Raw genomic sequence first — 13,341 nt, 5'->3', positions numbered from 1 at the left:
CTGGCTGTGGCATATCAGCAGCTTGTTTACCCCTCTGAAGACACCACTGTCTAAAGGCCTCCTGGGAGGCCAATATTATTACTTGTTTAGTTTTATATTTTGAGAATTTCATAAATGAAACTTTATGGAAAGATATTTGACCAAACTGTGAATCTTGAGATTGTGTTGTTCATTGAAAAACTTGTTTCTAGTTTCAGTGTTGCTTAGCCCTAGCACACACCTATAATCCAAGAGATTTTACATTGAATATTGTAAAAAGGATTAAATGAAGTCAACAGTAGTCCAAGAAGTAGAGCAAGGAGTAAAGGATGGAGAGTGGACATAGGAAAAAGAACATAGAGTAAAAGGAATTAAGGAGCAAAAATAGAAAGACTTACCAGAATTAGAAAGGGGGAATACTGACTTGAAGGTTTTCTGAGATGGTGTAGAGAAAGAGAGCCATCCTTTCAGGATCTTGGCAAAGGAGGAAGGTCAGCTTCCTCTCTGAGATAGCAGGTTTTCACCCCAACATCTGATTCCCATGTGTTTATTGGCAAAATTGAACATTTGAGATTTTGTGTAAAACAAGCCTTCTTTTTAAAAAGTGGTTATAGATACTATTCATATAAAACTTACACTATACTTATAAAGTATAGTAAAAGTGAAAAAAGATCCTTGACGAAAATTCATCCTAAAAATAGAAATAGCAAGGAACAAATGTGCTAATGTTGGAATTAAATTTGTAGAAGAGCAAGAAAGTCATGGTAGTTGATGCAGAGGCATGGGGAGAAACAAAGGGAAATGAGAACAGAAAAAGAGAAGGGAGATCATATAACATCAGATATTAAGGGCATTGAAAGGACTTGGTTCTTTATGTTTGAAAGTTAAAGAATGTAAAGGCAGTTGAACAGAAAAAGGCCAGAGCCAAGTATGTTAATTAAAATTATATTTCTTTTCTCTTTTTGTGTATGAGTGCATGATTAAATATATTTTTGCCCACCACATATTTGTAGTGCAGGTAATGCCTATAAAGCCCAAGAGAGAACATTGACAGCTCTGGTATTTGTGTTACAGATGATAGTGAGATTCTATTTGGATTCTAGCAACTGAAAATTGATCCCTATCAAGAGCATCAAGTGATCTTATTCCCTGTGCCATCTTACAAATTCCATGATCTAATCTTAGTTAAATAATTCTCGTTTGAAGACAGTAGTTGTTCTGCTAGCTATTGATAGTATGTTTACATTTGTCTTTTTCAAGTATGTTCAGGAACAAAGCTACATATTGTGGGGAGTATATACAATGTGAACGCATGTCATTCGCAGGCATCCAAGGATCCCTGTGTATTAAAAGGTAACAAAGCAGAACCAAAATGTTCAGTTTTGTACATGAGCTTCTTCCAATTCAACTGTTGAAAAATTTGGACAACTACATATAAAACTGAGAATACACAGAGTGTCACAGAGCAGCCTCTGCTAAACAATTCGTCAGCAATGATGTTGACAGACCCAAAATATATCATTTAGCTAAATTTTGGATGAATCATATTGTTGTCATCTTTGTGCTCTAGAACATAAGCTGATAGTATCAAATTTTCTTTAGCAGGGACAATGCAAATTGATATAACAGTGAAAGACAATATATCTTTATTTGCATGTTAGCAAATGACAGCTGGATGCACTTCATGGTTTTCTGCAATACAGTTCAGTCTTTAGAAGACTGAACTATATATATATATATATATATATATATATATATATATATATATATATATATATAAAACCTTAGTCCTGAAAGATATCAGAAAGAAGGATTTCACAAAAATGTACAGAGCCATTAGCAAAATTTTAATATGCTCATTGACATTAGGTCAGTCACTACAAAAGAAGGACTTGAATGAAAGCTTAGTTTAGTTTTTAAGACTACATGGACATTTCACCTTGGCAAATGAGAAGCAGTGAATTTTCTTTGTCTGGGCATGGGAAGCAATGTGTATGGCATCTTAACTATGGTTATGATTGCAGAGTTTATATTTGGAAATATGAGCAATGGATTCATAGTGCTGATAAACTGCATTGACTGGGTCAGGAAAAGAACTCTTTCTTCAATTGGTTGGATCCTGCTTTTCTTGGCCATTTCAAGAATGGCTTTGATATGGGAAATGTTACTAACATGGATAATACATATGAAGTATTCATTTTCGTTTGTGGCTGGAACAGAATTAAGAGGTTTCGTGTTTACCTGGGTATTTTCCAATCACTTCAGTCTCTGGCTTGCCACTATTCTCAGCATCTTTTATTTGCTCAAAATAGCCAGTTTCTCCAGACCTGTTTTTCTCTATTTGAAGTGGAGAGAGAAGAAAGTGCTTCTGATGATCCTTCTGGGAAATCTGATCTTCTTGATTTTCAACATATTACAAATAAACAAACATGTAGAAGACTGGATGTATCAATATGAGAGAAATATAACTTGGAGTTCTAGAGTGAATGAATTTGCAGGGTTTTCAAATCTGGTCTTATTGGAGATGATTGTGTTCTCTGTAACACCATTCACACTGGCCCTGGTCTCCTTCATCCTGTTAATCTTCTCCTTGTGGAAACATCTACAGAAAATGCATCTCAATTCTCGAGGGGAACGAGATCCCAGCACTAAAGCCCATGTGAATGCCTTGAGAATTATGGTCTCCTTCCTCTTACTCTATGCCACTTACTTCATATCTTTTTTTCTATCATTGATTCCCATGGCCCATAAAACAGGACTAGGCCTTATGTTTAGCATAACTGTTGGGCTTTTCTACCCTTCAAGCCACTCATTTATCTTAATTTTGGGACATTCTAATTTAAGGCAAGCCAGTCTTTGGGTGATGACATATCTTAAATATAGGCAAAAGCATTAGAATTTCACTATTCCATAAGGCCGTCAAACCACATGCTATTAGGTATATGGCACTACTCAGTGGTAGAGCCCTAGGCAAGCATTAACATTAAATATATATATAATTTTGTGACTCTTCTGTATTTGATATATCACTCACATTTTTAGAAGAAAGCTACAGTAGTGTGATCTTCTATATAATTGTGACAATTCAATTTTATTAATATAGTTCAGGCATGATAACATACTCCTGATAACTGAAAAGTAAGTAGGATGCTACATTCATATTTAGATCTAGGCTGAGGGACATAGAGAGACCCAGTTGATAGCTCTTCAATAAAGATTTTAATTTTCATCCTATTGTGAGTTATCTGAAATCAATGTAATTGAAAGCATAAGCAAGATTTTCACACACTGAAACAATCTCTTATGCTTTCTTATATTGTTTTAGAAGTAAATTAGAAAATTTAAATAAACTTAATAGCAATCAAAATTTCAAAAGCTAAACACATGGGGTTATTAGAAACTAGACTGTATGTAGGTCCTAGGAGGTGGTTTAGTAAAGTGCTTTGTTGCAAGCTTCAGGATATGATTTTAAATCCCTAGATTCAACTAAAAACCTGGCATAAATAACCTATGTAAAATTTGTATGTAAAATATAACCAATGCTAAGAGTACCAAGAAAACAAAATGTTTACCTTTAAAATCATTTATTGATATTCTTTTAAATGTAGGTATGTATTTTACTATTTAAATAAGATTTTGTCAAAAGCTAACCTTGACACCTTAGGTAAACATAGGAAAGCAACAAGTGTGAAGTCAGCTATTGGGGACAGTGCTGCTAGTAGCTGACAGAGGCCACAGCAGATTATTTACAGGTTCAGCACTGGTAGTTCTGAAAGGAGCAAAACTCCAGACTCTTTAGTAGCTGGTGAAAAGGAAAGAGAGAAAATCATGTACACACACACACACACACACACACACACACACACATACTGGATAAAGCAAAGCAGGCCCTAACAAGCAAATTTCAACAAGCAAGCACCAAAAATTTCACACGCAGATTTGCATACATATATACATGCTCACATATGTACTTACATATATACACACAGTTGGTGGTTGGCAAGAAACTCTGATGAGCTGACTCCTACGACTCTAACAACTTTTTCTTTTTAAAGCTCTGTAGTGACTTTATTATTTTTTTCAATAAATGTTGATACTCTATTAATTCAAGGGCACAGTTTACTCATTTACTTTTCCTAAATATGTTTGCCACTCCAGAAAATTCTGCGGGACACACTGCTTTGGATTTCCTCAATCATCTGTGTTTCTCTGGGCTGGGATGATCTCTCAAAATCTCTGATGATTGTGGCAGTTTCAAGTTGTACTGAGAATGTATGTTTAGGATACCCCTAATGAACTTAAAAGGGGGACAAATTTGATACAGTATAACTCTTATAAGGAACAAAACTAAATGGGATCTGGTAGGGTGAAATTTCCCCAGCACCCCAGAGGGAAGGTTGAAGAAGAGAAAGTAGATGGGAAAGAGTCCACGCTGATGTAGCCTTCTACCTATTTTGATCCATCCTTTCCACAACAAATCACAGGCTGTGAGCAGCAGGGAACTCTCTGGCTTTCTCTCTATTTCACTAAGGTTAATAATTCTTAGAAAGGATCACTTTTATCAAATCATGAAAGAGGACATGATGTTTACATGACTAATGGTTGCTGAACTTGGCCCTTGTCCAGAGTGGGATTTGGGTTTCTTCATAATGAGAAAGATTCTTCCAACTGCTCCCAACACCAACAACACTCTTCAGAAGGAGCACATATTCCACATACTGAGAGTGGTGGCTTCTGTATACACATTCATCATTTGACATTATTTTTTTCATTTTTAAATTCACCTAGAGTTTCATACATGTGTATGATGAAACATGCTCACATATACCCCTATATTTTCCTCCAACTCTCCCATTTACATCATTTCTTAATTCCATGTCTTCCTTTTTAGGTAACTCACTACATTCGATTTGTGCTTCTTATGTTCATGGATGTTGGCTCACCTGCAGAAGCATGGGAGGCATCCTCTCAGTGGCCATACCCTCAAAGAAATGTATTTCCCTTCCTCAGCTGCTTTCAGTTGACAATAGCTCCTCAGTATGGGGTGGGGCCTGCAGATTTCCTACCCCTTCTATGCTTCGGTTTCGGCTAAATTGATCTTGATCTTTTTTTATTTTATTTTATTTTATTTTATTTTATTTTATTTTATTTTATTTTATTTTATTTATTTACATTTCAAATGTTTTCGCCTTCCTAGTTTCTACTCTGAAATTCCCCTATCTCCTCCCCCCTCCCCCTACTCCCCAACCCACCCACTACCATTACGGGTCCTGGCATTCTTCTATACTGGGACATAGGACCAAGGGCCTCTCCTACCATTGATGACCAACTAGGCCATCCTCTGCTACATATATAGATAGAGCCACATGTTCCACCATGTGTTTTCTTTTATTGGTGGTATAGTTCCAAGGAGCTCTGGGGTACTTGTTACTTCATATTAATGTTCCTCCCATGGGGCTACAGACCCCTTCAGCTCCCTGGGTATTTACTCTGATCCTTCATTAGGGACCTTGTGTTCTGTCCAGTGGATGACTGTGAGCATCCATTTCTGTATTTACCAGACACTGGCAGAGCCTCACAGAACACAGCTGTATCAGGCTCCTATCAGCAGGCTTTTGTTGGCATCTGCCTAGTGTCTGGGTTCGTTGGTTACTTATGGGATGGATCCCCAAGTGGGGAAATCTCTGGATGATCATTCCTTCAGGCTCTACTCTGAACTTTGTCTCTGTAACTACTTCCATGGGTATTTTGTTCCCCAATCTAAGAGGAACAAAGTATCCACACTTTGGTCTTCTTTCTTCTTGAGTTTCATGTGTTTTTCGAATTGTATCTTGGGTATTATGAGCTTCTGGGCTAATACCCACTTATCATTGATTGCATATCATGTGTGTTCTTTTGTGATTGGGTTAACTCATTCAGGATGATACCCTCCAGATCCATCCATTTGCCTAAGAATTTCATAAATTCATTGTTTTTAATAGCTGAGTAGTACTCTATTGTGTAAATGTACCACATTTTCTGTATCCATTCTTCTGTCGAGGGACATCTGCTTTCTTTCCAGCTTCTGGCTATTATAAATAAGGCTGCCATGAACATAGTGGAGCATGAGTCCTTATTACAGGTTGGAACATCTTTTGGGTATATGCCCAGGAAAGGTATTGCTGGATCTTCTAGTAGTACTATGTCCAATTTTCTGAGGAACCCTCAAACTGGATTCCAGAGTGGTTGTACCAGCTTGCAATCCCACCAGCAATGGAGGAGAGTTGCTCTTTTGTTGGTGGCCTTTTTGTCTTATTGACAGTGTCTTTTGCCTTACAGAGACTTTGCAATTTTATGAGGTCCCATTTATTGATTGTCAATCTTACAGCACAAGCCATTGGTGTTCTGTTCAGGAATTTTTCCTCTGTGCCCATGTCTTCGAGGTTTTTCCCCACTTTCTCCTCTATAAGTTTCAGTGTCTCTGGTTTTATGTGGAGTTTCTTGATCCACTAAGACTTGAGCTTTGTACAAGGATATAAGAATGTACCAATTTGAATTCTGTTACACTGTGATGGCCAGTTGTACCAGCACCATTTGTTGAAAATGCTGTCTTTGTCCCTTGTCAAAGATGAAATGACCATAGGTATGTGGATTCATTTCTGGGTCTTCAATTCTATTCCATTGATCTACCTTTCTGTCTCTGTACTAGTACCATGCAGTTTTTATCACAATTGCTCTGTAGTACGGCTTGAGGTCAGGCATGGTGATTCCCTCAGAGGTTCTTTTATTATTAAGAATAGTTTTTGCTATGCTTAGTGTTTTATTATTCCAGATGAATTTTCAAATTGACCTTTCTAACTCAGTGAAGAACTTAATTTAGAATTTTGATGGGGATTGCATTGAATCTGTAGATAGCTTTTGGCAGGATAGCCATTTTTACTATATTAATCCTGCCAATCCATGAGCATAGGAGATCTTTCTAATCTTCTGAGCTCTTCTTCAATTTGTTTCTTCAGAGACTTGAAGTTCTTGTCAGAAGATCTTTCACTTCCTTAGTTAGAGTCACACCAAGGTATTTTATATTTTTTGTGACTATTGTGAAGGGTGTTATTTCCCTAATTTCTTTCTCAGCGAGTTTATCCATTCTGTAGAGAAAGGTCACTGATTTTTTTTTTTGAGTTAATTTTATATCCAGCTACTGCACTGAAGCTGTTTATCAAGTTTAGGAGTTCTCTGGTGGAATTTTTTAGGGGTATCATATCATCTGCAAATAGTGATATTTTTAATTCTTCCTTTCCAATTTGTATCCCCTTGGACTCCTTTTGTTGCAAATTGCTCTGGCTAGGACTTCAAGTAATATATTGAACAGGTAGGGAAAAAGTGGGCATCCTTATCTAGTCCCTGATTTTAGTGGGATTGTTTTGAGTTTCTCTCCATTTATTTTGATGTTGGCTGCTGGTTTACTGTTTATTGCTTTTATTATATTTAGGTATGAGCCTTGAATTCCTGATCTTTCCAAGTCTTTTATCATGAAGGGGTGTTGGATTTGTCAAATGCTTTCTCAGCATCTAATGAGATGATCATGTGATTTTTGTCTTTGTGTTTGTTTATATAGTGGATTACTTTGATGGATTTCTGTATATTAAACCATCCATCATCCCTAGGATGAAGCCTACTTTCATGATGGATAATTGTTTTGATGTGTTCTTGGATTCGGTTTTTGAGGATTTTATTCAGTATTTTTGCATTGATATTCATAAGGGAAATTGGTCTGAAGTTCTCTTTCTTTCTTATATCTTTGTGTGGTTTAGGTATAAGAGTAATTGTGGCTTCATAGAATGAATTGGGTAGAGAACCTTCTGTTTTGATTTTGTGGAATAGTTTGAAGATTACTAGTATTAGGCCTTCTTTGAAGATCTGATAGAACTCTGCACTAATCCCATCGGGTTCCCGGCTTTTTTTGGTTGTAAGACTATTAATGACTGCTTCTATTACCTTAGGGGAAATGGGAATGTTAAGATTGTTAATAAGATCCTGATTTAACTTTGGTACCTTGTATCTGTCTAGGAAGTTGTCCATTTAATCCAGGTTTTACAGTTTTGTTGAGTATAGCCTTTTGTAGTAGGATCTGATATTTTGGATTTCCTCAGGATCTGTTGTTATGTCTCCTTTTTCATTTCTTATTTGTTAAGTAGAATACTGTCCCTGTGCCCTCTAGTTAGTCTGGCTAAGGGTTTAACTATCTTGTTGATTTTCTCAAAGAAACAGTTCCTGGTTTGGTTGATTCTTTGAATAGTTTTTTTTTTTTTTCCACTTGGTTAATTTCAGCCCCAAGTTTGATTATTTCCTGCCATTTACTCCTCTTGGGTGAATTTTCTTCTTTTTGTTCTACTGTTTTTAGGTGTGCTGTCAAGCTGCTAATGTGTGCTCTCTCTAGTTTCTTTTTGGAGGCACTCAGAGCTATGAGTTTTCCTCTTAGAAATGCTTTCATTGTGTCCCATAAGTTTGGGTATGTTGTGGCTTCATTTTTTATTAACCTCTAAAAAGTCTTTAATTTCTTTCTTTATTTCTTCCTTGACCAAGGTAACATTGAGTAGAGTGTTGTTTACTTTCCATGTCAATGCTGGCTTTCTACTATTTATGCTGTTATTGAAGATCAGCCTTAGTCCATGATGATCTGATAAGATGCATGGGATAATTTCAATATTTTTGCATCTGTAAAGGCCTGTATTGTGACTGATTACGTGGTCACTTTTGGAGGAGGTACCAAGAGGTGCTGAGAAGAAGGTATATCCTTTTGTTTTAGAATAAAATGTTCTGTGGATATCTGTTAAATCCATTTGTTTCATAACTTCTTTTGGTGTCCATTTGTTTCCGTTTAATTTCTCTTTCCAGGATCTGTCCACTGGTGAGACTGGTGTGTTGAAGTCTCCCACTATTATTGTGTGAGGTCCAATGTGTGCTTTGAGCTTTACTAAAGTTTCTTTAATAAATGTGGCTGCCATTGCATTTGGAGCATAGATATTTAGAATTGAGAGTTCATCTTGGTAGATTTTACCTTTGATGAGTATAAAGCGCCCCTCCTTGTCTTTTTTGATAGCTTTGGGTTGGAAGTCAATTTTATTCGATATTAGAATGGCTACTCCAGAATGTTTCTTCATACTATTTGCTTGGAAATTTGTTTGACAGCCTTTTACTCTGAGGTAGTGTCTGTCTTTGTCCCTGAGGTGGGTTTCTTGTAATCTGCGAAAAGTTTTGTCTTGTTTGTGTAGCCAGTCTATTATTCTATGTCTTTTTATTTGGGAACTGAGTCCATTGATGTTAAGAGAAATCAAAGATAAATAATTGTTGCTTTCTGAAATTTTTTTTTTAAAGTTGAGATTCTGTTAAGTTTTGTTGAAGGATTACTTTCTTTCTTTGTCTAGAGTGTAGTTTCCATCTTTGTGTTGGTATTCTCCCTTTATTATCCTTTGAAGGACTGGATTCATTGAAAGATATTGTGTGAATTTGATTTTGTCATGGAATACGTTGGTTTCTCCATCTATGGTAATTGAGAGTTTTGCTGGGTATAGTAGCCTGGGCTTGCATTTGTGTTCTCTTAGTGTCTGTATGACATCTGTCCAGGATCTTCTGGCTTTCATAGTCTCCGGTGAGAAGTCTCGAGTAATTCTAATAGGCCTGCCTTTATATGTTACTTGACCTTTTTCTTTTACTGCTTTTAATATTCTGTCTTTATTTAGTGAATTTGTTGTTCTGATTATAATGTGTCAGGAGGAATTTCTTTTCTGGTCCAGTCTATTTGGAATTCTGTGTGCTTATTGTATGTTCATGGACATCTCTTTCTTTAGGTATGGGAAGTTTTCTTCTATAATTTTGTTGAAGATATTTGCTCACCCTTTAAGTTGAAAATCTTCAATCTCATCTACTCCTATTATCTGTAGGTTTGGTATTCTCATTGTGTCCTGGATTTCCTGGATGTTTTCAGTTAGGAACTTTTTGCATTTTACATTCTCTTTGATAGTTCTGTCCATGTCTCCTATGGAAACTTCTGCACCTGAGATTCTCTCTTCCATCTCNTGTATTCTGTTGCTGATGCTCACATCTATGGTTCCTGATTTCTTTCATAGGTTTTCTATCTCCAGAGTTGTCTCCTTTTGGGTTATCTTCATTGTTTCTACTTCCATTTTAGATCTTGGATGGTTTTGTTCAATTCCATCCCCTGTTTGTTTGTGTTTTCCTGTAATTTTTTAAGGGATTTTTGTGTTTCTTCTTTAAGGAATTCTACAACTTTAGTAATGTTCTCCTTTAATTTCTTGAGGGATTTTTTTGTGATTCCTCTGTAAGGGCTTGTACCTGCTTTGCAGTGTTCTCCTGTATTTCTTTAAGTGAGTTATTAATGCCCTTCTTAAATTATTCTACCACCATCATGAGATATGATTTTAAATCCCTGTATTGTTTTTTGGGTGTGTTGGGGTATCCAGGACTCGCTGTCATGGGCATACTGGGTTCTGATGATGCCCAGTGTTCTTGGTTTCTGTTCATTAGATTCTTACCTTTGCCTTTCGCCATCTGGAAATCTCTGGTTTTAATGTTCAAGCTATTTCTGGATTGTGATTGACCTTCCTGTGATTCTGTTAGCCTCTGTCAGCACTCCTGGGAGTCCAACTTTCACCTGAGTTCCAGTGGTCATACCACTTTCTGCAGGCAAGCTCTCCTCTTGCAGGTCAGGTTTCCAGAAGTCTGGATCTCTAATCCACCTTCTGAGTCCTGGGGTCAGAGCCCTCCTTGTAGCCTGACTCTCCTCTGGCAAGGAAGGTACCCAGGGGTCTGGGTCTCAGCTCTGCCTCCTGTGATCCAGAGGTGATCCTGAGGTCTTGAGGCATGATACTCTAGGTCCTCTGGTGGCCTCTGGAGGGTGTAGAAGGAAGATGGTGGGAAACACTCACCCTTGATCCCAAGGTGATCCTGAGATCCTGCAACATGGAGAGTACTCTGGAGCCCTCTGTGGCCTCTCCTGGGTTCAGGCAGAAGATGGCAGGGGTGGACCCTCTTTGATTCTTTGGAGTTGATGTTGAGATCCACTCACCGGTGATCCCATGGTTATCCTGAGGTCCTGTGGTGTGGAGAGTACACTGGAGCCTCTGCTGGGTTCAGAAGCATGATCCAATTTTAAAATGGGATACAGATCTAAACAGAGAATTCATAACCACAGAATTTCAAATAACCTATTAGCACTTAAAGAAATGTTCAAAGTCCTTAATCATCAGAGAAATATGAATCAAAACAACCCTGTGATTCCACCTCACGCAAATCCAAATGGCTAAGTAAAAACTCAAATGACAGCACCCACTGGCAAGGATGTGGAGAAAAAGGAATACTACACCATTGCTGGTGGGATTGCAACCTGGAACAAATACTCTGGAAACCAATCTGGCCTGATAACTCCTCAGAAAATTAGAAATAGTTCTAGCTGACGACCCAACTATACCACTCTTGGGCATATATCCAAAAGGTACCCTACTATACCAAAAGGACACATATTCCACTATGTTTATAGCAGCTTTATGTGTAAAACCTAGAAGCTATAAACAACCCAGATGTCCACTAACTGAAGAATGGATACAGAAAATGTATTTCATTTATACAATAGAACAAGGACATCATGAATTATTGCAGGTAAATGAGTGGAACTAGAAAATACCATCCTGAGTGAGTTATCTCAGACTCAAAAAGCCATTGATGGTATATACTCACTGATATGTGGATATTAGCCAAATGTAGAGAATACCTAGGCTACAACTCACAGACCATAAGAAGTGTAACAACAAAAAATCCCAAGTGCTTCAACCCCACTTAGAAGGAGGATGAAAATATTATTGGGAAGCATAGGGTGTAGGGGAACATGGGTTGGAGAGGGGAAGGGGAATGGGAAGGGAAAAACGGTTCATGTAGAGCCGGTGTGTGTGTGTGTATGTGGGGGGGGGCAGGACAGAAGAGAAGTCCAGGGGGTCTAGAGGAGTTAATGGAAATAATCAGGGGATGGGGAGTTGACAGAACCCTTGCAAAAGTACCCCGTAGGTGACAGACTATTAGGAATCAATAGGGGTGAATTTAGGCGACATGCCCAACATTAGGGAGAGAGAATTCAAAGAGTCCACCTCCAGTAGATAGAGAGGTCCTCAAGTAGAGGGACTGGGTTCCTAACTCACAGTCAAAATTTCTGATTCAGAATTATTTTAAAAGAACTGCAGGTGCCAAATGGAAAAGAGACGGAAAGAAAGGCAGTCCAATGACCAGTCCAATTTGGGTTCCATCTCATAGCGACTGAGGGCACCAAGGCCTGAAAATATTACTAATGCTATGATATGCTCTCAGAAGGGACTCTGGGATGCTTGTTGTCCAAGAGGAGCTATCGGCATTTGAATGAGACAGACAGAGATACTTACAAGCAACCATTGGACTGAAGTCAGGGGCCCCCTATGGTTGAATTAGGGGAAGGATTGAAGAAGCTGAAGGAAACAGTGACACCATAGGAATACCAGCAGTCTCAACTAACCCAGACCCCAGAAAGCTCCCAGAGACTGAGCAGGAGTCCAACCAGGAACAAACATGGGCCAGTCTGAAGCCAGTGGCACATATATATCAGAGTTCTACCTGGTCTGCCCTATGTAGATGTGCTTAATCCTTGAGAGACTTGAGGCCTCACAGAAGGGGGAGGCCTAGTGGGGTGGGGAGCTCCCTTTCTGAAGCAAGGGGGAGGAGGAACGGGATGAGGAACTGTGAGAGGGTTGTCCCGGATGGAGAACAATGCCTGGAATGCAAAAAAGTGAAATAATAAAAAATATATTAACCAACAGATTCCATTTCTAGAACATGATCATTTAGACTGATTTTAACATGCAGTTAATGAGTATATGCAGGAACACAAGAGCATACCTAGAAATCATAAGGTTTGGGATGAGAAGATCAATAGAGCTATAAAATACTTGCCATGAATGTATAAGGTCAGTGTTCAAGCCCTCTCCCCTCCCCCACCAAAAAAAGATCAGAAGGTAACAAGACAGGCATGGTGATGGCCACATGAAATATTCAGTGTTGGGTAACAATGTGTGGAAAAGAGGTAAATACCTGTGGATTTCTAAGCAGCCAGCCCGGCCAGATATTCAAGTTCCAGGCCTTTGAGAACTCTCTCAAAAATCAAGGTAGATAACATCCTGGGGAATGACACCTGAAATTGCCCTTTGGCCTCTATACATATTGACATATATGTTTAAACCCATTAAACACATGAATACACACATGCTATGATGATAATTCTATGAAATGATTGTTTTAAGTACAGCACATTTTAATGACAATTACTAAGAATTAAAAGGAAAGTTA

General features: G+C 38.0%; 1 protein-coding gene across 1 annotated transcript; it reads left to right on the top strand.

Annotated features, from left to right (window-relative positions):
- The first annotated feature begins 1,957 nt into the window (after positions 1-1,957).
- On the top strand, positions 1,958-2,875 carry LOC110297085 (taste receptor type 2 member 13). Its single transcript, XM_021165868.1, has one exon. It carries the CDS (start codon positions 1,958-1,960, stop codon positions 2,873-2,875), a length of 918 nt encoding a protein of 305 aa, XP_021021527.1.
- Positions 2,876-13,341: the final 10,466 nt, after the last annotated feature.

The sequence above is a fragment of the Mus caroli genome, chromosome 6 (genome assembly GCF_900094665.2).
Source record: "Mus caroli chromosome 6, CAROLI_EIJ_v1.1, whole genome shotgun sequence".
NCBI lineage: Eukaryota > Metazoa > Chordata > Mammalia > Rodentia > Muridae > Mus > Mus caroli.
Note: the sequence above shows the minus strand (reverse complement) of the source record. Positions and strands in the feature narration are given on the sequence as shown.